At 35.2% G+C, this 25,515-nt stretch overlaps 1 protein-coding gene across 4 annotated transcripts in view; it reads left to right on the forward strand.

Annotated features, from left to right (window-relative positions):
• CEP131 (centrosomal protein 131) overlaps positions 1-25,515 on the forward strand; it is a 53,882-nt gene that overhangs the window by 573 nt on the left and 27,794 nt on the right. For 3 of the 4 annotated variants that reach the window (XM_051995403.1, XM_051995404.1, XM_051995402.1), the window contains exons 2-6: positions 796-997; positions 7,644-7,738; positions 15,090-15,204; positions 15,598-15,725; positions 24,447-24,560. In XM_051995403.1, coding sequence (XP_051851363.1) covers positions 812-997; positions 7,644-7,738; positions 15,090-15,204; positions 15,598-15,725; positions 24,447-24,560 — 638 coding nt within the window. In that variant the 5' untranslated portion in view covers positions 796-811. Of the gene's footprint in view, positions 1-795; positions 998-3,751; positions 3,871-7,643; positions 7,739-15,089; positions 15,205-15,597; positions 15,726-24,446; positions 24,561-25,515 lie in introns of those variants that run through there. The other variant, XM_051995405.1, reaches the window with a different exon arrangement.

A 25,515-nucleotide genomic window follows, 5' to 3' on the forward strand; every position in this document is an offset into this window, starting at 1 on the left:
CTTTAGCATAGGGCCTTCCATATAGTAGGCATTTAAACACATGCTTCTTGACTTTGACTTATTATTGTATGTATAACCCAGCAGAGGCATCAAGGGGAAAAAAAAATAAATCAACAATGGGCCAACAGTCTTATTCCTAAAGTGAAAGATTTTAAGCTTTTTGAAAACCAATTTTTAGTGTTTTTGTTTTTGGTTTCTTTTCCTCTCTCTCTTCCCCTCCTCCCTCCTCCATCACCTGTTGAGCCTCAATATGATCTCTGGCTTCCCTGTGGTATAAAGAAATTGGTATGGTGGTTTCCATAGTGAGAGTTGTGTTTATGCTACCATTCAAGAGCCCAGCAATTCACAAATGCCTTTGAGAAAATCGTAGAGAAAATCTTAATCTGGATCTGATGCTGCCTGTATCCATGTTAAATTTCACTGCACAGCAGGGGGCAACTGGAAGATTCTATATGCTCTGTCTGATGATAGCAGTATTTTCTGATATCTTGAAACATGAAGCTAAGACTTAGGCAAATGCAAATAGAATTGTTGCCTCATAAAAGGCAGGGTGTCCTATCCATATCTTAAGTGTTAGGATTGAAGGACTTAATCGTGCTAATCACATAGCACTTTGTAAATACTTATTGAATTGAAAAAGGAAACTAAATGCATGTCCACTGTAGAAGTTTGAATCTCTACAATATAGACATTAGTAGTACTGAGCAATAACTACCTTTGGTGGAGGAAGAAAAACAGAGAGGAAGATGATTTGATCTTTTTTCCATGGTGATTCTTTATGTTTTCTTACTTTAGGTCTGCTTTAACCACAATGAAAAGCTCCCGGGCCTCCAGTAGCCCTGCCTGCTATCCAGAAGACAACTTAGAAGGAATGGAACTGAGCTTAACAGGTCTTCCCCTGCTTGTTTCCAGACGGCCTAATAGTGCATCCCCTGCAAAGCCCATTGCCCGTTCTATCTCTGTCATCACTGAAAACAAACCTAGAAGGAATGCCCAGGTGAGTGTCCACAGCTATAATATGTCTTACAGGAAATACTTCCTTTACTCTCTTCAACATTAAGCTAGGTAGAGAAGTTTTTTCCAAAATCAGACTTATGTTGACAATCATTTAGTAATTTAAAATTCAGATTAGATGATATGGAAACATCCCTTCTCCAGCATTATCATTATTTTTATTCCCTTGTGGCAAATAAATTCATCCTGTGTTAATGCATATCAGTGCACACAAAACATTTACCTCAAACTTTGTATTGTCTATTATCTCCTTTTCCTTTAGGGCCACAGACAGTGCTGAATCATCTATTCTCACTTATTTTGTTTCATCCACCACTACCCTGTCCCTGGACCAAGGGTACATATTTACAGAGTGGTTATCCCGGGCTTAGGTGTACAGTCAGTGGTCACTTAACAGTCTGTACAAAACTTAGCTGCCTTAGGTTAAAATTGAGCCTTTGAATTTACAACTGAGCTAATCCTCCTTGATTTGCAAATTGTAAGGAGTTTTAAATTTCTTTGGGTTCTAACTTTGAATGTTATTTTACTGCTCCAAGTCCTTCAGTCACTCTCCTTTACTACAAAATAAAAGTCATGCTTCTAACACATTTTCTAACCAGTCTATACTACTCTCCCCTTAAAACATCCTAAGTTTTCCTCCTCTTGCTCATTCTATCCCCAGTATCTGCAAAATCCCTACTCTCTCCAAATTGTGCATATCTATCAAGGTTTAGGTTAAATGCCACTTCTTTCATAAAGTCTTCCTTGATTCTACTAGCCAGAAGGGTCTTTCTCTTCCTATGAATTATCATAGCACTTCAAGAATATATTTTAGGTACTTATATTGTTTTATGTTGTAATTATTAAAGTTATTAACTACGTTATAGGTAATATGTATTTTTAACTCTTTGATGGTAAGGACCACATCATTTGCTTTCCTTCATTTGCTCTCCCACCCCTAATCAATGAGGTTTTTGTTCTTCAATTGTTCTTAAAGATTTATGAGTATTAATTGGTCAGAGCCTAATGTGAACTATAGTTTCTGTACTTAAACTTGAATTTGAGTTTCTGTACTCAAGAATTCTGTATTCAACCTGTCTCCAAGTCTTGACCTCAGATGTAGGTTCCTGTTATCTGGGAGAACTTGAGATAGATTGGTTGTCACAATTAAACTAAAAATTATATATGGTTAGTGACATTGGAAAGTGGCAGTTTTCTTAATAATAATTATCTTATAATCTGCTCAGTTTGGTTACTAATAAATATTTTGAGAATCCCCTTAACTGGAAGGAACAGCTGTAATGCTTGAAAGAAAACACATAAACCAAAAGAAAAACATTAAGCTTCATTTATTATAAAAGTTCCTTTTAATATTAATAACAATAACAATAGTTAGCAATTATGTAGCATTTTAAGGTTTGCCATGGGCTTTAAATATGTTATCTCATTTGGTCTTTATAACTCTTCTGTAAAGTATAGTTACTATTATATTATCTTCATTTGCATATAAGGAAACTGAACCTAAGAGATATTAAGTAATTTGCCCTAGATCACACCATTAGTATCTGAGGCAAGATCCAAATTCTAATTTTCCTGACTCCAAGCCCAGCATTATCCATTGTTTAGGAAAGGAGTCTTCTTTTAAAAAAGGGTGGAGGGCTACACTTGACTTTACAGTATACAATAATAGCAGCAGGGAAAAAAAAAAAGGTAATCGCCTTTAACTGGAATGTAGAATTACATGTGAAAGGTAGTCATAGAGGGTAAGCTGAGCCAAATTGTTGGGAACACTGAGGTGTAAGGGCTAAGAGTTTATACTATTTTAGTGGGGAACCACTGAATGATTTTAGGCGAAGTAGTGGTGTGATCATAGCTATGCATTAGGATGATTATTCTAGCCGTGATGGGGAGGATGACTTGAAGAGGGGATGTAGATTGGAGACAGAGAAAGGACAGTTAGGAAGTGTTTAAATGGTCTGGTTGGGAAGAGATAGGGACCTAAAGCAGAGTGATGGTGAGAAGAGTGGATGGATATGAGAGTGATTCTGGAGGTAGAAATGACAGGATTTGGGCCTGATTAGCTGTGTGGGGTTAAGGAGATAGCAGATTCAAATAGGATTTTAAGATTATAGGTCTGGGAGACTAAGAGACTGTTAGTAGCGTTTAATGAAATAGAAATGTTAGGAGGAGGGGCAGATTTGGGGACATGCTTATATTTTCAATGTTAGGTGCACTAAATTTGAGGGACTAGCAAGGCATCAAGATGGAAATGTCTAGCAGGTATTTGGAAACATGGATCTAGATTTTTGAGGAATAACTAGAAGAGGAGATATAAATTTGGTAAGAGATAATTATGGGAGTAGATGAAGTGTGATCCAAGGTAAAAAATTGGAGAGAGACAAAAGGGCCTTGCATGGAACTTTATTGGTTTATTATCTTTTAATGGATCTGTGATCTCATCAGTGTGAATGTGCCCTCTATCATTCACCATTCATACCTCATTCTCTGATTCCTATCTGCTATGCCATTTTATAAAATATATTTAGAGGATTTATGCATCCTGCTAAAAGTCTGTCTTAATCACATTTAGTGGGTATTAGTGCAACACTGTAGCTTTCTATATGGCTATCCCTGCCTTGTTCCTACTACTTTCCTGGCTTGTCTTTTCTGATTCTACTTGAGATAATGATATAGAGTTTTGACTCTAACCTCAGGAATTCTGGGTTCAACTCTTGCTTCAGCTACCCATTGTATTGGTTGACAAGGAAAAACAATTTCTGACATTCTAATGGAGAAGATGAACTGCGGCTAACTATGTACATTCAAGAGCTATACCATACAAATGGAAAGCATACTGAAAGGAAAGGCCTCATAATGGTAAGGTACTCAACTCCTTAGAACCTTGGTTTTTTCACATATAAAATGGAGTTGATGCTTACACAGGGTTGTTAAAGAAAATGCTTGGCAAATTCTAAAGTACTACTTATAATTGTGAGATATTGTTATCATTATTCCACTTCTGTCATGTAAGCTATCATTGGTATTATGCTATAACCTATTAAAATCTGCTATATACCTTTCTATTGCCCTTTGGGCCCCCTGTGGTCTTGATATTGTATAAGATTTCTTTATAGTTATAATTACAAAGATACTTTTGTTCAGTGGAGTCCCAAGTTTCAATATCAAGCAAAGCCAGGAGATCTTTGTTCACTGCCAGTCAGTGACACAGAGGAAATCTTTTGTTAAGTTCAAATGGAAGAGGGATTCCCAATGAGTTGTGACATTCTCTAAAAACTCTTGTTTGTACATGATATTACTCTAGATGAATTAAAGCTTGGAACATTACACAGCTTTCTCTGTAATCTAAAAGCCACTGCCATTCAAAATAGGTTAGCCTTTCAATCCACATAGGAAAAAACTAAGTGGATAAAGAATTTATGTTAACAGACTACGTGGCATATAGTTGGATAGATGGCCCATCATTCAGTTAGTCCCATTGAGTCAGTACATTTAACTTGCACAGGTATAGCATTTGAACAATGATCTGGATCCAGAATTTATTAGGAGAGAAGACTAGATTGCACTTGGAAAATTTCCTGAGTATATAAATTGTTTTCTCACTGCTTGAAAAGCTCTTTAAAAAGACCCCAGTAGTTTCTTAGCCTCAAATCATATAATCTTTCAATCTCTTGGAATCATGATGATAATCATTTTAGAGTCCGTTAGGAATGAATAGTTAGCTTAGAATCAGAAGTTTTAATTAAGTTTATGATCTGGCATTTAATTAGGTTTATTTGAAAAAAATTATTTTATCGGAGCTTTAGTTTACTATTCTTTAAAAAAAGTGATCAATCACTAGAATTTAGATGCTTTAGATACAAAAACAAAAGTCAAATAACTCCTGCCCTCTTCATCTAATGGTGTCTGCAAAGTAGCTGCAAGATGATCTTTTTGGTCACTGGAAAAACTAGGAAAAATCACTTATAGAAAATGATTAATTTTTTTTAACTTAATAGTATTTTATTTTTTCCAATTACACATAAAGATAGTTTTCCATCTTCATTTTTTTATGAATTCCAAATCTGTCTCCCTCCTTTCTTTCCCTTTCACCATCCCCCCCCCAAAAAAAGTAATCTGATATGAGTTATACATGTACAATCATGTTAAACATTTTTCCACATTAATAATGTCTGAAAGAAAAATCAGAACAAAAGGGAAAACCACAAGAAAACGAAACTCAAGAAAACAACAATAAAAAAAGTGAAAACAGTATGCTTCAGTATGTATTCAGATTTAATAGTCCTTTCTCTGGATGTAGATAGCATTTTCCATGATAAGTCTTTTGGAAAGTGAAAATAGTATGCTTCAGTATGCATTCAGACTTCATAGTTCTTTCCCTAGATCTGGATAGCATTTTCCATGATGAATCTTTTGGAATTACATTGGATCATTTTATTACTGAGGAAAGAGTCTGTCACAGTTGATCATCACACAATGTTGCATCAGTTCATGTAAATCTGTCCAGATTTTTCTGGACACCATCCTGCTCATCATTTGTCATAGAATAATAGTATTTCATTACATTCACATACCACAATTTCAGTCATTCCCCAATTTATGAGCATCCCCTCAATTTCTTTTGTTACCATAAGAAGAGTTACTATAAAATTTTTTGAGTTTTTTCCTTTTTTGTAATCTTTTTGGCATGTAGACCTTGAAATGCTATTGCTGAATTAAAGAGTATGCAATTTTATAGCCTTTTAGCCATAGTTCCAAATTATTTTCCAGAATAGTTGGATCAAAGTGGTTACTTTTTTAATGAAACACCAGGCATTTCAAGAGGTGAAGGGGAGAAGGCAGAAGCCATGGATAATAGTTCAAAGGCACAGAGACCAGACAAGAACAGCAAGAAGATTCTTTGACTGTGCAGTGGGATAGGGCAGTGTATCTGAAAAAGCATCTTGGAGTCAGGTTGTTAAGAGCTTACAAAGTCTCCAAAAAGGAGTTTATATTTGTCTTTATTAAATCCCTTATAATTGATCTTTGATTTTTTTTTTTTTTGCCTTATATTTCTCCTGGATTTTGTATGTCAAATATTCTATTAAGTTCTGGTCCTTTTTCGAGGACTTTGGTTAAGAAATGGAGGAGAAATAATAGGATAGCATGAAGGGATTAGTAGTCTATAGTGAGGTTTTGAGGATAAAAGGGACTTTGTTGTGTTTATAGATGATAGCAGTGAAGAACCTTGTAAATGGTGGGGGATGGGAGAATTGGGTAAAGTAGAACAGAGCTCATGGTGGAGCAGTCTTCAGGAGAAAATAGGAAGGGATAAGATCAAAGGTACAAGGACAGGGAATTTTCTTTGTAAGGATAAAGGTCGCCTTTTAATTTGAGATTGAAATAAAGAGGGGATTATTGAGGATTATATTGATATGAGGAGATTTGATAGAGTTCAAGGTAAATTGATTTTTCTTGGTAACGTTCTCAACCAAGAGGGCAGCAATATTTGTAAAAATCAATAAGGCACTATAAGTTGTTATCTTATTCCATCAATTTCTATAACTCCAACCATTTTATAGATACCTCTATATATAAATATATATAGATATAGATATAGATATAGATATACTAGTATCTCCCAATATTTACATCAAGTTCTGACCTCTTAACTTTGAAAGTTTCATTTCCTTAGTTATATTTCTCTATCTGTTGAACATTTCTAAGTCAGTGTGTTTGAAACAGATTCTTTGCCCCTCCTCCCCGACTTTTCAAAACACTTTTCTTGTCAGATTCTCAGTTAGTAATACTGCTATAGGACTAATTATCTAGACTTGAAAATTTAGAGTCACCTTTGACTCATGTCCCTCCTTCATATCCTTTATCCCCAAACTATCAAATGCTACTTTTTTCCCCCTGAGAATTATCTCTAATATTCTTTTTCTTTTCTCAAGTCATGCTGGTACCACTTTAATTTAGAACTTCATTCCTTACTATTGCCCTAGTTTATAGGCTGACTTCCCCTCCATTCACCACTCCAGTTTTTCCCTCATCTAATTCATCCTGTGTAACTGTGTATCCTGACTGATTAATCTTTCTTGGGCATTATTATCATCATATCACTTTCCTGGTCAAAACTTGTATAGCTGTTGTTTTAAATCTAAACTCTTCTGACTTTTAATCCTTCTCTAATCTGAACCTACCTTACCTAACATTATTTCCTATTCTTCTTTAACATATATCTTTTGTTCTGGTCACTGGATCCCTGTTCCACAAACATGTTATATTTATACTTTCCGATTTGTTATTCTCTAAATCTGGTGCATTGTTTCTCTCTTCTTTCTAAAAATCCTACCTATCCTTTAAGGCCTAACTCAAGTTCTTCTTGAAGCTTTTCACAAAATGGTTCTAACTCACATTGACCTCTCCCCTTCTGCGAAATTCTTTAACATTTGTAGTTTGTACAACATGATTTAGTACTTCATTGTATTTGTATGTATCATGTGTTTGTTCCTACTTTTTTCATGTGTATTTCCCAGTTAGAGTATAAGCTCCTTCCAGTCAACAATATATAATTGTATATATCTACTGTAGTTCTTATACTTTATAGATCCTCAAAAATTATTTGTTGCTTGTTTGATTTTTTTTTTCAGGAGAGTACAGGACTTGGGAATTCCAGAGCTATCAATAACCTTCGAAGATCCAGCAGTACAACCCATGTCAATCAGCAGTTGAATGGTACCCTCAGGTAATCCTCTTAGCTTTTGCCCCTAGTTCAGCCCTAATTTTCTTAGAATAGGCTTTTCTATCTCTCCAGGGAATTCCCTCAAACATCAGAAAGGAAAGAGCACTTGCTTCAGTGGTATGACCTAAAATGGTGTTACCATCATTTTGTGGATCAGGAAATACTGTCTTTCCAGACTAATGGCTCAGCTTTTGTACCCTCTGTGAGAGAGAGGCAGCAGGGCTGAAAGGTGACTTGACTTCCTTCTGGAACAGATGTTGGGGGACTAGGGCATTTTTTTCTTCTTCCTTGCTATTTTATGTCTTTCATAGGAAAAAAAATAATAAAAGAGGATGAGGGTGGGAAAAGAAAGCAGTGGAAGAATGTAATAGTCAAGGGTCCTGCTTTGAGAGTCTCCCCTTCTCTTCCAGGGTTGGATGTAGGCAATTGTTGGCTTATGGGGAAAAAAAGAAATGGTGATCATAATCAGTGATGTTTAAGTGTTTTGAGTTGTTCTGGGCTCTATTCTTTACTGTGTTGGGTTCTTCTTCATAAGCTTCCCTTACCTGTACTGACCCTTAGTCCTTTGACTTTCTTGCTTTATGTGTTGGCAGTTCTGCTATGGAAAAAGGATTCCAGAAGGCTGTAATAGTCCCTCTCTTTTCATATTCTAATCTTTGAGAGAATTGGGAAAGGAAGCCAGTTAAAATTCTTCTAACCTTTTTTTGGTTAGGAAAAGCTGCCTATTCATCTAAATGAACTGGAGATTGACTGTTGAACCCTTTTTGTGTTCTTTTCTTAATACTTCTCTTCAGTTTGGAAAGGGGTCTTTCTTCTTCCTGTCACCCCTTTTCAGGAATGCATTGTTTATAAAAGCCAAGGGAATTCTTTTGTGGGAGGGCTGGTAGAATCTTTAGAGAATTAAATTCTGGGCTAGGGGCCAAGGATTGGAGTTTTCCTCTAGGGAGAGAGGGAAGAGGCTGCCTTTTGCCCCAGAACAAGTCAGGGACATCTGGGATAGTTGTTCAAGAGATTTCAGACTCTTGGAAAAATAGTCCTTTGGAGCTATGTTATAGCAGCATCAAATAACCAGGTCAGGTTTGGTGGAGCCCTGGGCCTGGACAGCTTTTTGGACTCCAACATTTTTACTTATTTGGATTGTAGAATCATTGAGAGAATTGCAGAATGATAAAATCCTAAAATCTTTGACAGTCTAGAAAGGAGACATGGAAGTTGAATAGAGCAGAGGGACTTAACCTCTTCTTCAATATTCCTAATTAAATAACTGTGAATGTTGTAAAGGATAAGCCTGAATTTAATTAAGTTCATGTGGCCATGGATTACTTAACTGTTCTGGGCCTCAGTTTTGTCATTATTTAAAATGGGTGACAGTACTTATATTACCTCTCTTATAGGAATAATAAGAAAAAGAATTCTGGGTTTATACCTCAAATCTTTCTTGTTTTCTAGTGTTGTGTTGCTTTATATTCTTTATGCAAAAAGTTTTTTTTGTATTAATAATGAGAAGGGGCTAAAGAACTAGAAATCTGTTGCAAAATTGGCAGAGCTATTTCGTTTTTCAGATGCCTAAAGCATCTCTTTTCTTCCTTTCCATAAATGTTGCCTTTTAAGAATTTGATTCAGCTGTGCAGCGGGAGAACTGTTCGGTTCTGCAAATATGTATTGTATCTAGGATATACTGCAACATATTTAACATATATAGGACTGCTTGCCATCTTGGGGGGGGGGAAGAGGGAGGGAGGGGAAAAAAACGAAACATAAGTGATTGCAAGGGATAATGTCGTGTAAAAATTATCCTGGCATGGATTCTGTCAATACAAAGTTATTATTAAATAAAATAAAATTAAAAAAAAAAAAAAAAAGAATTTGATTCAGACATGACTATCGCCCTTACCCCTATTCACTTCCTTGGCATGAAGTCATACAGGTACTCTTATCTCATTTGAATAACTGAATTATATAATGTGTCCTAAACTTCTCTCCTGCTCAATGTCAAATTCCAGTATTGTGATACACAGTGTAAGTTCCAAATGTGTTCATTAAGATCTTCTTCCTGTTTCTGATCTTACTTAACTTGTTTCCTCTCCTTGACATAACTCCTTTGTATTTGTAGTTTTAGAGATGTTATTCTATTCATTGTTAGTTTGAGATCATTGCCAGAGATCCGTCATTGGATTCCCTTGACTGGGTAGCGCTAAAAAATAAATTTGAACCATCTCCTTGATAAGCAAAATATGATCTTGTTTGTGCTATGAAAGAGGGTTGTTATAACAATCAGATGAGCTAATATATGTGGAAATGTTTTAACCTAAAGTTCTTTACAAATATAAAATATTACTGAAGCCTCTTGGAAGTAGGTTTTACTCACTAGGAGTCCATTGTTTATACTATCTAGGAAACATTTGGCCAAATGTTTTTTGGTGATTTTTGTTCTGGGTCATGAGGCAGGTTGCTAGAATATTTCCTCACCTGTTTATACACTAAATATCTATGTTAAAAGCCTGTAGCAAACAATTTTTCTGGTCTCTAAATGTGAGATCTCAAGAAAATATCCAATCTATGTTTACTTTTAGAATGGTGGTTCTTTTGTGGTTGGGATATAAGGAGACTTTATCAGAAATATTAGTAATTAGAAGCTAAGAAATGATCTGCATCCCGTAACGCTCCTGAAACCTTACTTCCCAATTCTGTTGACTAATTCCACTTTCCAAAGTAAAAGGAGAAATCCCAGCCTAGGGCTAATGACAGACAGTTCACTTGATAGATAGTTCTTGTATATGCTTGAAGTATTTGTCATTCCATTTTCTCTCAGTAGATCTTTATTAATAAGTGAGAGAAGGTTAAGGGAGCATATTCTCATAGTACTTCATGCTTTTGGAACCCAACATTTTTACTTTTCTGGGTTGAAGAATCACTGAGAGAGTTGCAGAATGATAAAATACTAGAATCTTTGACAGTCTAGAAAGGAGACATAGAAGGTGAATAAAGCAGAGAGATTTAACCTCTTAGTCAGTATTCTTGATTAAATAACTAATATTGTAGAACTTGACTAAATGAACAGGGACCTGAGGTTCTTAGGATGTATGCATATATGTGTATATGTGCACATATATACTTTCCAAGGATATCCACATTGATTTTATATATACATATATATATATATATATATATATGCATAGACACATATATAAACATTGTGTGTGTGTGTGTGTGTGTGTGTGTGTGTGTGTGTGTGTGTATTTTTTAAATGGTAAAATCTCTTCAGATTTTTAAAATTCTGAACTTAATACCAAAGAAAATTATCATTTTCTATAGAAAGAAACTGAATGGCCTAAGTTTGGCTTATTTTTCCTTTTAAGTATATCATAACTTCAATATGTAACTTTTTTTGGTTTTAATATATTATTTTCCAAATAATATGCAAGGTTTTTTGTTTTTCTTTCCGAGTTGTTTTTACCTTCTGAATCCAATTCTCCCTGTGCAACAAGAGAACTGCTCGGTTCTGCAAACATATATTGTATCTAGGATATACTGCAACATATCTAACATATATAGGACTGCTTGCCATCTAGGATAGGGGGGTGGAGGGGAGGGAGGGGGAAAAATCGGAACAGAAGCGAGTGCAAGGGATAATGTTGTAAAAAAAATTACCCTGGCATGGATTCTGTCAATATAAAGTTATTATAAAATAAAATAAAATATAAAAAAAAAACCTGAAAAAAAATAATATACAACGATAGTTTTCAACATTCACCTTTATAAAACCTTGTGTTTCAAAACTTTCTCTCTCTCTCCCCCCCCCTTTGCCCTGGAACCTAAGATAGTAAGCAATCTGTTATAGATTAAGCATGTGCAATTCTTCTAAACATCTTTCCATTATTTGCCGTGTTACTCAAGAAAAATAAGAACAAAAGTGAAAAAAAATGAGAGAGAAAAAAAGCAAACAAATAAAAACAGCAACAACAAAAGGTGAAAATACTATGCTTTGATCCACATTCAGCCTCCGTTGTTCACTCTCTGAATGTAGATGGCACTTTCCATCACGAGTCTATTGGAATTGCCTTGAATCATCTCATTGTTTAAAAAGAGCCAAATCTATTACAGAAAACATGTAATTTTTTAAAATTAAATTTTATTTTTTTTAATAATGGGAATCTGAGTTCTTTCTATATCACCCCCATGGAAAATAAAGAAAAAAATCTTTTCAACCCCTCTTGGGAGATCTATCTCAATAATTAGAGTTTTGCTTAGTACTAATCCATACTTTGGTTAATCTCCCACTGGAAGTTTGAGTCTGAGCAACACAACCATGGATTTGCCCCTGGTTAGAGGTCCAGTAAATTGCTGCAAGACTCAGCCACTGGAAAGCTCTGCAAGTTCATAGTGACAGAACTGCAGGCTTTCTTTTGGTCTGGTATTCTTATCTTGGTTATTCTGCTGCAATTCTCCGATTAGGGTATGAAGTAGAGGTAAGATCTTCTCTGCCCCTTGGGTTATATCCATATAACTACTTGTTATACTTGTTCCTCAATCAGTACATAACCTAAGCCCTTCAATCTCCCCTTCCCCTTGATCACCACTTCTAGGGTACAGGTTTCCTTCTTAGTCCCACCCTGGGTCTATGACCTTGCATAGGATAGAAATAAGGGGGTGGTGTGTAGTAGAGAGGAGAGAGAGAGAGAGAGAGGGAGGGAAGGGGGGAGAAAAAGGAGAAGAAAGAGGGAGGGAGAGACAGACAGACAAACATGCCAGGGCAAGCTTCTTTTTTGCACCCTCTTTCCTTATTTTTATGTTGAGTGAAATGTATTTCTGCATCCAACTGTGGGTATATGTATGTGTGTTTTTTCCTTTGACCAGGTAAAATGGAAGTGAAATTCAAGTGTTGCCTGCTCTTTTTTGTTTATAGTCTTCTGCTTTCATACTTTGATTATGTGAAATAATTTCCTCCATCCTTCTTTCCTTATCCTTCCCGTACCCCCTTGTATTCTTTTTCCCCATTTTTTTCCCTTCTTTTTTTTTTTTTAAGGTCATCAAAATATAACAAAAGCTTGCTTACTCCTAAGCCCTCTGTCTTATTATACTTCTCCTATGACTCCAGATAATAGTGTTCATAGAGTAAACATTTATTATCTCTACATATTAGAATATAAACAGTTTATCTTTAGTTAGTCCCCTATAATTGCTCATTCATATTCATACTTTTTTTGTTTTTCTTAATTCTTCTGTCTGTTTTTCAAAATTCTACGCAGCTCTGGTCTTTACATTGAAAGTGCTTGGAGTCCTTTATTTCATCCCCTCTCCCATAATACTATACAGTGGTATTTCAGTACTCATTTGCTTCAGAACTTATCAAATTAGATACTTGATTCATTTCAAACAAGAAAGATGCTTCAGTACTTGATGCTTGCTTGGCACTTGCCATCGTTGCCTTTGGCTGTTGTCTTGGTTGAGCAGGAGGGATGTGAGGCCAGGATGCTACTGTTGCCCTGGGCTGGGGACAACTCCTCCCCAGCAATATTTGAAGTTGGAGTCCATGTTGCTGAGGCTGCATGCATTAGAGGGCAGGTCACAGGGCAGTTTCTGCAAGGTGATGTGGCTGTAGCATATGGTTTCTTGCCTTCCCAAACAGTAGTACTGGAAGTGGTATGGAGCGGCTTTCATGTCAGCAGGAGGAGAAGCAGAGCAGCAGAAACAGGAGTAGCAGTGGTGATTCAGTCTTCCTTCTTGGAAGGAATTTTTAAGTTGTGCTTGTGTTCCCTTGGATCTTGCTGCTGCTTTCTTGGAGGTGGTGAGAATTGTGTTATTCTTATATTATAGGGAGAGGTCAGGCTGGTGAATGAAGACTTCTAGTGTTCTCATAATGATATGATCCAGGGAGTAGTCTGATCACTGCCTTCCTGATCTGAGCTCTCCAAGTTCTTGATCTAGATTGCAGTCTGAGCAACTATAAACTGCTGTTGACTCAGTCACTATGTAGCAGCTGGAAACTTCGCTAGGTTTTCTCTTGGAATACATGGGAGTTGTTGGAATACATGAGAGCCCCCTGACAATGGCTGCTGGAGATCCAACCTAAATGGATCTCTTCTTGTGAGAGGATGATACAAAGAGACTGAAAGGCAGTTGCTGTTCTCTGATCTCTGATTGAGAGGCCATTGTGTTGTCTTACCTCTCTCCTCTTCCCTTTGCCTCCAGTTTATCTCACTCCCAGTGCACTACACCTATGTCAGCAAAGGCTGCCTTGCAACTCCTTGAGATGTTATGATCCACAATTGTGAAGGCTCTCAGAGAATTGACCTGCCCCTTCACAGTTTTCCTTTGGTCTAGGATTCTTGCCTTGGTTATTCTGTTGTAGGCTTCAGACAGGACTATGAGCTAGAATTAAGACCCTTCTCTGCTTCTTTGGTTACCTATTACTTTCTTCTATACTTGTTCTAAAAACCTATAGCTCCTATAACTTCTCCTTTACCATTCCTAGGCACAGGTCCTCTTCTCAGTCCCACACTGGATCTATGAACCTTGCATTGGAATGGGGTTGGAGGAGAAGGGAAACAGAAATACACACACATACACGTTGACATTAATTTCTGCTCTCTGAACAAGGACAGGTTCCTTTGTATGCTTCTGGGACCTTGTGAAGGCAGGCCTCCTTTAGCTGGGAGGTTCCATGCAATATGCTCCTAGATAGACCTGATTCCTAGCATCTATAGACGTCATTATCTTTTTATCTATGCCTACTTGGCCTAGAAAAATAAATCAAATAAATCTCACTGTGATTTAATTAATTTATTTTTTTAATTATCTCAGTCAGAATTGAATCTTGGTACAGTTTTTTCTTTTTTTTTCTTTTTTCTTTTTTTTTTGTGGAAGGCGTATTGTAGTACTTGTGCTGTGACTTTGCCATCTTTGTCTCTCCAACATGTAACTTTCGAAGAAGTTGTGCTTTTCTATACTTTGCCAGATTAATATTCTTTTTTGCAATTTTTAAAAATAGCTCATAATCTTCTTTTATTTATTTATTTTTCTTTTTTGGGAAGCTTATCACTATTTTCTGTGTACTTCTCACCCATCCCCACTCCCCCCCTCCAAAAAAAAAAAACCCAGTTTATGCCAAAGTTTGGGTCTGATGTTGAAGTCTTCATTCAAGAATAAGAACTACCATTAAAGCCCCAAATCATTTTTGTATAGATGTCATATATCGTGACTTCTAAATAAGAACTAAGAAACTAAGTCATTGGGCTATGTGTACATAAGGCTGCATTTCTCGATAATGATTTGACCTCAGCTTGTTAGATTTCATTTTGTGTCTGAAATCTGGGTACGTTCATTTTTTTCCTTCTTCCTTTTCTGAACCCAGTACTGACCAACCCACAGATTTCCTGACCTTCTTTGACAGCAGCACTGGAGGGAGAAAGAAGCTGGCAGGTCTGTGCAAAACTTCACCTGAGAAGAGAACCACATGGAATATTCTGGTAAGGGGATCTGTGGGAGTTTGAGTTAGAGATGAAATAGAACTGTTGATCCTTCTGGTTCTACTTTCTTCTTCCCTTAGAAGGTTTGATATTAGGAAGGGAAAGAGAAGACGGTTACTTGCTATGAAGCATTTCTACCTCTAGAAAAGGGAAAGTAAATACACACCAGACAATTTTTATCAAGTCGTTCTCATTAGAAAGAATTTTTCAGCTTATTCGGCTACTCTTTCCACCACATGAAGGCCAATTATAGCTCTCTCCATTTTGTGGATAGAAAACCTGATACCAGAAGAAATGATATGCCCAAGTATTATACAGATAATTGAGGTAGAGTTGAGGTTAGTGATCTAAATCCTGTCTTCTTACTTAGGTTGCCTCTGTGTTCCATAACAGGATGACCAGCCCAGAGTGTTCACCATCTCATCTAGTACTCGAAGCACCAATACAGTTGACTCCTCAGTTGGTCTGAGGAAAAAAGAAGGCACGATATCCTTGGCACCTAACTTTACTGCCAACAACAGGTACGGGTAAACCATGAAAACAGATGGCTTTCTCTCACCCAAGGGAGAGCAGCTAATCAAGAATGTGTTGTATGGTATTCAGGGAGTAGGTATTGCCACAGCATAGCATAGGTGCTAAATAGGGCTCAAAATTTTTTTTCTGTCACTCTTAAGTTAGCCTTTTCTTTAGGAGACTGAAGGCATCTTTCTCATTCCCTATGACTCAAATCTGAGGTAGAACTTGGTAGACATTATACAGGAATAAGTATGATTTTATAGACTCATAGTTTCTCAAATAACTAAAGTTTTTATTTATTATTAAGTACCTACTTTGTCCTGGATATTATGCTAAGCATTAAGGATTTAAAGAAAAGTAAAAGATGGTCCCTGATCTCCAGGAGCTTACCGTTTAATGGAGGAAACAACATACAACTACCCATACATGAACGAACTATATAGAGGACAAGTTAGAAGTAGCAGAGAGAAGATGCTGTAATTAAGAGGGATCAGCAAAAACTTCTTATAGCAGGTGGTATTGTAGTATGGTGATGATTGTCTTTCTTTCTTGAAGAGTACCAAAAGTGTGTCCTATTGTACTTTATTAGACCAGTATGATCTTGGAATACTTTGCCAGAGATGGAGCACAAATAGATTGTGTGAACATTTGGGGTAGATTCTCCAAATTTGTGCATCTCACGTTTCTTTTGAGCTAATTCAATTCTGCTTTATACATAGAGCATAGTACCTCCTCTGATGATGGCACATCATGCTAGGTGGCCCTCTACCAGTGTCACACATGTTGCACAATGAATTCCAGAGTTTTAAAGATATGGATAGCGTCCTTATATTGCTTTTTCTGACTATCTTGTAAATGCTTGTCCTGTATGAGTTCTCCATAAAATTATCTTTTTTGGCAAACGACCGTTTGGCATTTGGACAGTATGGTCATCCCAGTGGAGTTGTGCTCTGTGCAGTAGAGTTGGAATGCTTGGCAGTTTAGTTTGAGAAAGGACCTCAGTGTCTGATATATTATCCTGCCTAGTAATCTTTAGAATCAAACTAACACAATTCAAATGAGAGAAGTTATTCAGTTTCCTGGCATGATACTGGTATACTGCCCAGGTTTCACAGGCATCTATTTATAGCTCTGTAGACCTTCAATTTGATAGTCAGTGTGACTCTTTTCTCCCACATTTTCTTTCGGAGCCTCTCAAATACTGAGCTAGCTCTGGAAATGAGTTGTCAACCTCATTATCAATGTGGACATCCCTGAAAAATATACTGCCAGGGTAAGTGAACTTATCCATAGCATTTAAAACTTCTCCATTTGCTGTAATGTCTGATTCTACACATGGATGCTGTGGTATTGTTTGATGGAGTACTTATGTTTTCTTGGTGTTAATTGTTAGGCCAGAATGAGCACAAGCAGCAGAGAGTCAAATCCTTATTTTGTTGTATATCAGCTTCAGAGGTTGCATTAATTTGTGCCATGTTAGTCTTAGCTTTTGTAGTCTTTTCATGTTGAAGAATTTACCATCTATGTAGTAGTTAACCTTGATGCCATGTTCATCCTCAATGAAGGCATTTGACAACATGGCTGAAAATATCATGCTAAAAGGCATAGGAGCAAGCACAGCACCTTGGTGACTGGCAGAGCACAAGAGCATCCTTTATTATCCAGAATCTGGGCAAGCATGCTATTGTGAAATTGATATCAAATAATGATTAGCTTTTCCAGGTAATGAGATTTTGACATAATTTTCCAAAAGTCCTCCTGAGTGGCAGTATCAGAGGCCTTGGTCAGATCTACATACATGGTGTACAAACCTCTGTTCTGCTCCTGATCTTTTTCCTAGAATTGTCAATCAGCAAACACCATATTAACCATGCCTTGGCCCTTTCTGAAAAGCTTCTAAATGAAAAACATGAACTTCCGTGAGGTATACCAGCATTTTGGTTCATCCATGTCTATGAAGACAGCATTTAATTCCATCAAAAGTAAAGTACAAGTGAAGCTTAGAGAGACACAGGATTCCTGACTCCATAAAAAGACAGATAAAATTCAGTTTTATACAGATAGTAACAATCCAAAGTATATTTATGAGACTCTAAAGGCAATATTTTTGGAGCAAGACCTTTGATGCGTCTCAACCATTCAGTGCTGAGGGAGCCACATTAATTAGTGATAAGGACATGATTGTGGAGAGAGGGGTTGAATCATTTCCATAGTGTTCTCAGCAGATGATCATCAATCAGTGATGAAACTATTGACCTTTTATCTCAAGTCCCTAGGTGATCAAGTTCCCATTGAATAAGAGATTTTCAATGCCATTAGGCACTGGTACTAATTCTATTCCAGTTTAGATTTATAAGATGGGTGGTCCACTCACTGCTCATATAGAAGCTGACTGAAATTTTCCAGATTACATGACAAGAGGAAGTTATACTCCAAGAGTTTAAAGATGTCTCCATTATTCATCTTTATAATGGTAAAGGGGGAATAGATTGTCCAGTGACAATCACAGAAAGATCTCTCTCTTAGTCATTGCTGGCAAGATTCTTGTCAGGGTCCTTCTTAATAGGCTGATCTTTCCTCTGGCATCTTAGCTGGAACTTGAAGGAAATGAAAAGGTTGATTCCATCCATGGGGGATTTTTCTTAATTTGCTAAGTTTTGAAAAATAAAATTAGTCCAGTTAACTTGAACCACTTTACTAAATTCTTAGTGAAATTATCTTTTTGGTAGAGACCTAGAATCAGTTTTAATTATGGGAAGCAAGAATTTTCAATGAACTCTGCAATAATCAAATTACATTTGAAGTATTATACTTAATTTTTGGCATTGTGATTTATGAAGGACATTCATAGTGAATCTTACTCTCATCAGAATTGGCTCAAAAAGGAACATACATACTCATTATGAATATAGAAATCTATCTTATCCTGTAGGAAAATATATGATATATAGGAAGAGGGGGAAGAAAGAAGACGGTAAAAGAGACAAAAGATTAGGGAAGGGAGTGGTCAGTACCAAAACACTTTTGAGGAGGGATAGGGTGAAGGGAGAGAGAGAATAAATTGGGGGAAGGGGATATATAAGTTAGCAAGAGTAATTGTAAAAAAGATTTTTGAAGCAAATTTCTCTGATAAAGCTTCATTTTTCAAACATGGAGGGAACTGAGTCAAATTTATAAAAAATAGTTATGTCCAAATTGATAAATGATCAAAAGATGTCATCTGTGCCCAGCTATAAATTCATGTATCTCCTTTGACCTAACAACATAATTACTAGGCATGAATACCAAAAGAGATTAAAAAAAAAAAAAAAAGAAAAAAGGAAAATGACCTATATGTAACAAAAACAATTCATAGCAGCTCTCTTCTCAGAGCAAAAAACTGGGAATTGATAGGATGCCCATCAATTGAGGATGGTTCAATAACTGTGGTATGTGTTTGTGACGAAATATTAATTGTTTTATGGGAAATGATGAGCAAGATGCTCTCAGGAAAAATAAGCCAACAATCTGGAAAAATCTTTCATGAACCCAAGCAAAATGAAATGTATTATATACAAAATAATAGCAATGTTCTGGGATGATTAGGGTAAGTGAACTTATCCACAGCATTCAAAACTTTGTAAATGACTTTGTTACTTTTAGTTATATAGTTATTCATGACTACTCTAAAGGACTTACGATGAAAAATACTTTTTTTTTTCTCTGTCTCTCTTTTTTAAAACTTAAGTTTTCTTGAAGGTTTTTATTTTCATTAAGGTGAGAAATCTATGTTTTCTTTCACAACTTGACTTTTGTAGAAATGTTTTGCACAACTTCACATGTGGTTTCTTAATTGTGGGTAGGGATAAGGGAGAGAACTTAACTCAAAAAATTTAAAAACAAATATAAAATTGTTTTTTTAGTGTAACAGGGAAAATATTAAATAAATATGGTTTAAGGTTAAAAAAAGACATAAATTAGAGTACATTCAGACAAGTTGTTGAAGTCTATAAACTATAAGATGACAGGATATGTGGAAATATTGATGTTGCTTAGGATTAAGGAAGACTAAAAAGACATGATTTCTATCTTCAAAAAAAATTTATAGTAGGTATATATATATAAAATATATAATAGGTATTTAACTGTCATTTCTTTGATCTGTTAGGTACAACAAAGGAGTGTTTGAGTTTTGCCACATATGAAATAGAAATAACTTAATATTCTTAACAATACTAACAAATTCTTCTTATTTTGAAATACCAGACTTGTACAAGCTAAAAAATTGAATAAAATTGTTTTACATTGAAATATGTAGTTTCAGTTGTCATTTTAAAATAAACTGCAACGTAATTTAAAAGTTTCATGGATTTATTTCATTTTAGTTAAGTATATGAAAAATAGATCTGTGTCGTAAGATTGTTTTGTAGTCAAAAATAAAGGCATGAATTTATTAAATCAGTATTTTATCTGCTGAAATGTATTATTGTGTTTAGTTGTATCTAATGACAGTTTAGGCAGATCTAAAAAACTAAATTCCTATTGCTTTCAATATAACATACTAATATATTTATAATTATTTTAGCTGATTGAATGTCTTACCAAGAAAAGACTAATTTAAAAATTTTATTATGCATTTGAAAAACATTAACAGATATGAACTTTTTATACAAAGAAGGGGAAAAAAGGATTTTACATGGCATCATAAAGCTATTACATACATCTCAGGGTTGTTTTTTTAGGTATTTATTAAATTTTACATATCAGTTCCAACACTGTCTTGCTTATATGTGTCTCCTGGACTTCCTTCTGCTTTTTTCTGTATATTGTAAGAAATGTTTGATTGATGACAGCTTGATGGTGCAATGGATAGAGCACCAACCTGGGAATCAGGGGAACCTGAATTAAAATCTGGTCTTGGACACTAAATATTTACTACTAGCTATGTGACCCTGGGCAAGTAACTTACTCCCAATTTTCTCTCAAAAAAAAAAAAAAAGCACAAAACAAACAAAAAAAAAGATCTCTTAAAAAAAAGTTTGTTTGATTCCTCTGTTTTAAAAATTATTATTACTAACTATCCATGTTTCTTTCCCTTTCCCACCATAAAAACCATCTCTCATAACAAATAAGTGTATTCAAACAAAACCAAAAAAATACATTTTCTGTATGTATGTCTCATTCTTAACCTCTAGTCCATCACCTCCCAGCCAAAGGTGAGAAGCATCTAGAGTTATGATTGATCCTTTCATTGATCAGAGTTCCTGAATCTGTCTTAGCTGTTTTCCTTTACATTATACAAAATGTTTTCTTGCCTCTTTTCATTTCACTCTCCATCATTTCATACAAATTTTCCTAGAATTCTAAGGAGTCTTTAAATCTTATAATTTTGTCATTTCTCTAGATATAATAACATTGTGTTATGCAGATGTCCTAGTTTGTTTAGCCATTCTCCAGCTGATGAGTCTCTCCTTTGTTTCTAATGCTTTGCTACAATAAAAAAATGCTGCTTTCCATATTTTTGTTTAAATGGGTCTTTTCCCTTGTATTTATAATCTCTTTGATGTATATGGCCAACCAGTATTATTAAAAGTTATGTATACTTTAGTGACTCTGGGGGCATAGTTTCAAATTACTTTCCAAAGTGGTGAGACCAGTTTACAATTCCCCTGCTGTAGCAGTAAATTTGTGTGCTTCTCCTCCCTTAATCTTTCTAACAACTGCCATTTCTTTTTTTGTCATCTTTGCTAATCTGATGGCTGTGAAGTAGGCACTTTCAATTTTTATTATTCACTTTTATTTTAATTTGCATTTCTTTTATTAGTGACTTGGATCTTTTCATATGGTTTTTGATAACTTGTTTTCTTTTGGGAACTGCTAGTCTTATTTTTTGAGGAGTGGAGAACTTCTCCTTTGTACATTTGGATCAATTTCCTTTATATTTTGGATATCAAACCTTTACCAGAGAAATTTGCTGCAAAAATTTTTTCTTCCCAGTTAATGGTTTGCCTTCATTAATTCTTAATAATTATTAATTATTGACACACAATAATTTTCTGTGGCCTTAGCCCCATCTGGCAATAGGGAAGCTGCAGATTCATGATGATAGAATGCAGGCTTCTTTTTGGTTTAGGATCAATGTCCTGGTTATTCCTCTGTAAGCTTCAGATTGGGCCAGAATTTGTAACCTGCTCTGCTCAGTGTTTGAGCTGCACTTCAAAAAGTTTTGAAGTTTACTTTTGAACTTCATTTCTCTTGTACAAAGCATATGGCCTGCAACTGCTTCATACCTCAGAATATATCAGTGCAGGTTTCTTCCTCAATCTACCTAATCTGTAACCCTGAAATGGGAAGTGAGTGAAAAAGCTGCAAGTTGGCAATTCTTCCTATACCTTGCATGAGATTATGGTACTCTGATATGAAGCTGGGACCCTTCTTGCCTTTGTGCATAACCTTTCCCAGGGCTGCAGTTCTCTGCATGATAGGTTTGTGGTCAGACCCTATCCCCAGACTTCTCTGTCTGTTTTCCAATGCCAAACTGGGCTAGAAAAACAATTCATTGTGACCTTTTTCTTGGCTTTCTCCTTGAGTATTCAGTGTGGTGTGTTTCTAGATCTTTCTGGAGGAGTTTTTATGGGGAGCTCACTGCATTTTCTGTTCTTCACTGTCTGCTCCCTTTCCCAGCATTATGTATTAAATAATGAGTGTTTTACTTTGTTTCTGTGCCAAGTTGCTTCTTGATCATATGTAGTTAATATCATATATTGGCCAGTTTTTCAGCTTTTAAACTAATACCAAATAATTTTGATTACTCCTTTGTGGTATAGTTTGCATTCTGGTACTGCTAGGTCATCTTTCCAATTTCTTTTTCAATTATTTTCCTTGAAATTCTTGGCCTTTTGTTCCTACAGATGAACATTAATTTTTTTTTCTATTTCTAGTAGCCCTTGATAATTTGATTACTGTAGCATCAAATTTATAAGTTAATTTAGGTAGTATGTTATTTTAATTAGGTTGACATAACCGAACCATGAACAATTTTTTCTGTCACTTCTTGCTGGATTTTGTTGATAATATTCATAAAGGCTGATGATTTTTGTAGATTTATTTTAATATTTGCTAGTTTGCTCAAGTTATTTCAGGTTTTTAGTTGACTCTTTAGGGTTCTCTATATGGGCAAAGAATAAGCTTTTTTTTTTTCACTGTGCCCATGCTCATTTGCTCAATTTATTTTTTCTTGTCTTATTGCAATAGTTATTAGACCTGGATTAAATAATGGTGGTATTAATAGGAATTCTTGCTTTGTTTAGGGGTGTTATTGAGAAGTCCTCTAGTCTTTGTTTTAGAAAGATACTTTTTATCACTTATTTAAAAAGAGCCTAGTCCTAAGGTTTTTAATGGTTTTAACATTCAGGACAATTACATTTTTTTCCAAAGCTGCTTGCTTCTACATCAGTTGCTGTAATTATGTCATATTGCTGTTGATATTATAGTATGTTATGTTTATAGTTATCTTAATGTTGAACCAATTCTGCATTGCTGGTTATCAGTGCAATCTGGGTTATAGATAAAATATTTTAAATGTAATTAAAATCTTTTTTTCAATATTTTATTAAAAATTTGCATTAATATCCATTTGATATTGGTCTGTTACAATGGTTTTTGAAAGTTTATGGAACTATCCCAATGTTTTTAAATGTATAAAATAAAATATATGGGATTATAAAAGAAACCAATTATATTGAAATATGGTTGTCAAAATTTTTTTAAAGTTCACAGATTCCAGATTAAGATCTTCTAATCTATAGATTTCTTTCTCTAATTTGCCTATTTGGTTTAGTTATCAGAACCTTATTTATCTTTTTTTTCCTATTTCTGCAAGGAACTTATGTAATATTGAATTAAATTGTTCTCTGAATGTTTGATAGAATTTATTTGTAAATCAACTTGTTTCTGAATTTTTTTCTATTGGAATTCCTTTATTTTTTTCTGATTTTTTTCCCCCTTGATTTTGTGTTATTTGAATTTTGTTTCTTGTTTTGTCAATCTGGATATTTCATACTTTTGTAAGTATCTATCTGTTTTATTTAAGATATCAGTATTCAAAATAGTTTCTAATAATTTCCTTTATTTTCTCTTCCATATTTGGGAGTTCTTTTTCTTCTCTATTCTTTTTTTCTATGTGGCTAATTTTTGCTTTTGTCCTGAGCACTAGCTTTTTGAGTAGCTTACAAGTACTATCTCCTTCACTGAAAAACTCAAAAACCTAAAAGATCCACCTATATACACACATCAGCAGGTGGCAGTATGTAGAATCTCCTTATAATGCTATTTTCTACAAAGTAAAATTAGTACAGTAACAAAAAGCAGTCTTTACTGTGAGGTGGCCTCATACCCTGGATCTTTAAGATATCATTTTGGAGGGGCATGAGGTAAATCTTTTTGTATAATCTCCTTTATTCTCACAGTGCCTAATATAAAATTTTGCTCACAGTGGACATTTAGTGGCAGGGTTTCTTAACCTGGTATCCATGAACTTTTAAAAAATACACATATTTTGATTATTACACTATTATTTCATTATAATTGGTTTCCCTTATAATTTTGTCTGTTTTATGTATTTAAAAACATTCTGAGAAAGTCCATGACACAAAAATAGTTAAGAACCCCTCATTTGTGGCATTAACTGATGGAGAATACTCAATGATCCAGCAAGCTATAACATGTTTTTCTCTGTTTTTCATTAGGAGCAACAAGGGAGCTGTGGGCAACTGTGTTACCACCATGGTACATAACAACTACAACACCATAGACAAAGTTCCTCCACCCAAGAGTTCTAACCAGGCTGCTTCATCCCTCAAGTAGGCTTTCTTCTTATCCTTGACCACTTCCTGAAGAGCAAGGAGAGTTGTGCCCAAGGAAGAAAAGAAAAGAAAACCTCGTATGGAGTCAGCAGCTCAGGCACAGGGAAAGTATAGTTCAGAAGTAGTAGAGGAAAGCAGTAAGATAATTTTGTTCTCAGGAGGTTCCTGCTTTGAGGGATGGTCAGCCTTCATGGCACCAAGTAATCACAAGTGACATAAAGATAGATAATCTCATAATTGTTTCTAATTAGAACCACTGAGATCCAAATCATTTCTGTCTAGAACTGAAGACAGAGACATTCATAAAAAATAAGAATAAAGACTGTTCTTTTGACTTGGGCCAATATCAAAATACTTAAACAATAGTTCAGGGCTAACGAGATGAAATTTAATAGAGGTAAATGTGTAAATTCCTGTACTTGGATTAAATAAGAAATCATCTTCACAAATACAATATCAGAGTGGTATTGTTATATAATAGTTTACATGAGAAAGATTTAGGGGTTTTAGTGGATTGCAAGTTCAGATGAACCACTAATACCAATGTAGTCTGAATTAAGTGTCCAGAACATAGAAAGCTATGGTATTGTCCTAATTAGTCCCCATTTACAGTGTTGTATTCAGATCCGAGCATCACATTTTGAGAATGACATTGACAAACAGAAAAGGGCAAGCAGAGTAGTGAAGGCCCTGGAGACCATATTTTATAAGGATCAATCGAAGGAATTACAGATATTTAGCCTGGAAACCTAAGGAAAACATAATAATTTGCTTCAAATATTTAAAGGAATGGTATGGGGAAGAGAGATTAATCTTGTTCTATTTGGACACAGAAAGAAGAAGTAGGAATACTAGGTCAGAGGGGCAGATTTAGATATGATCTAAAAAAAATCTTTCTACAATTAGAGTTGTCCCAAAGTAGAATGAGCTAATTCAGGAGAAATCTTAGTAG

Source organism: Antechinus flavipes, chromosome 4 (genome assembly GCF_016432865.1).
Source record: "Antechinus flavipes isolate AdamAnt ecotype Samford, QLD, Australia chromosome 4, AdamAnt_v2, whole genome shotgun sequence".
NCBI lineage: Eukaryota > Metazoa > Chordata > Mammalia > Dasyuromorphia > Dasyuridae > Antechinus > Antechinus flavipes.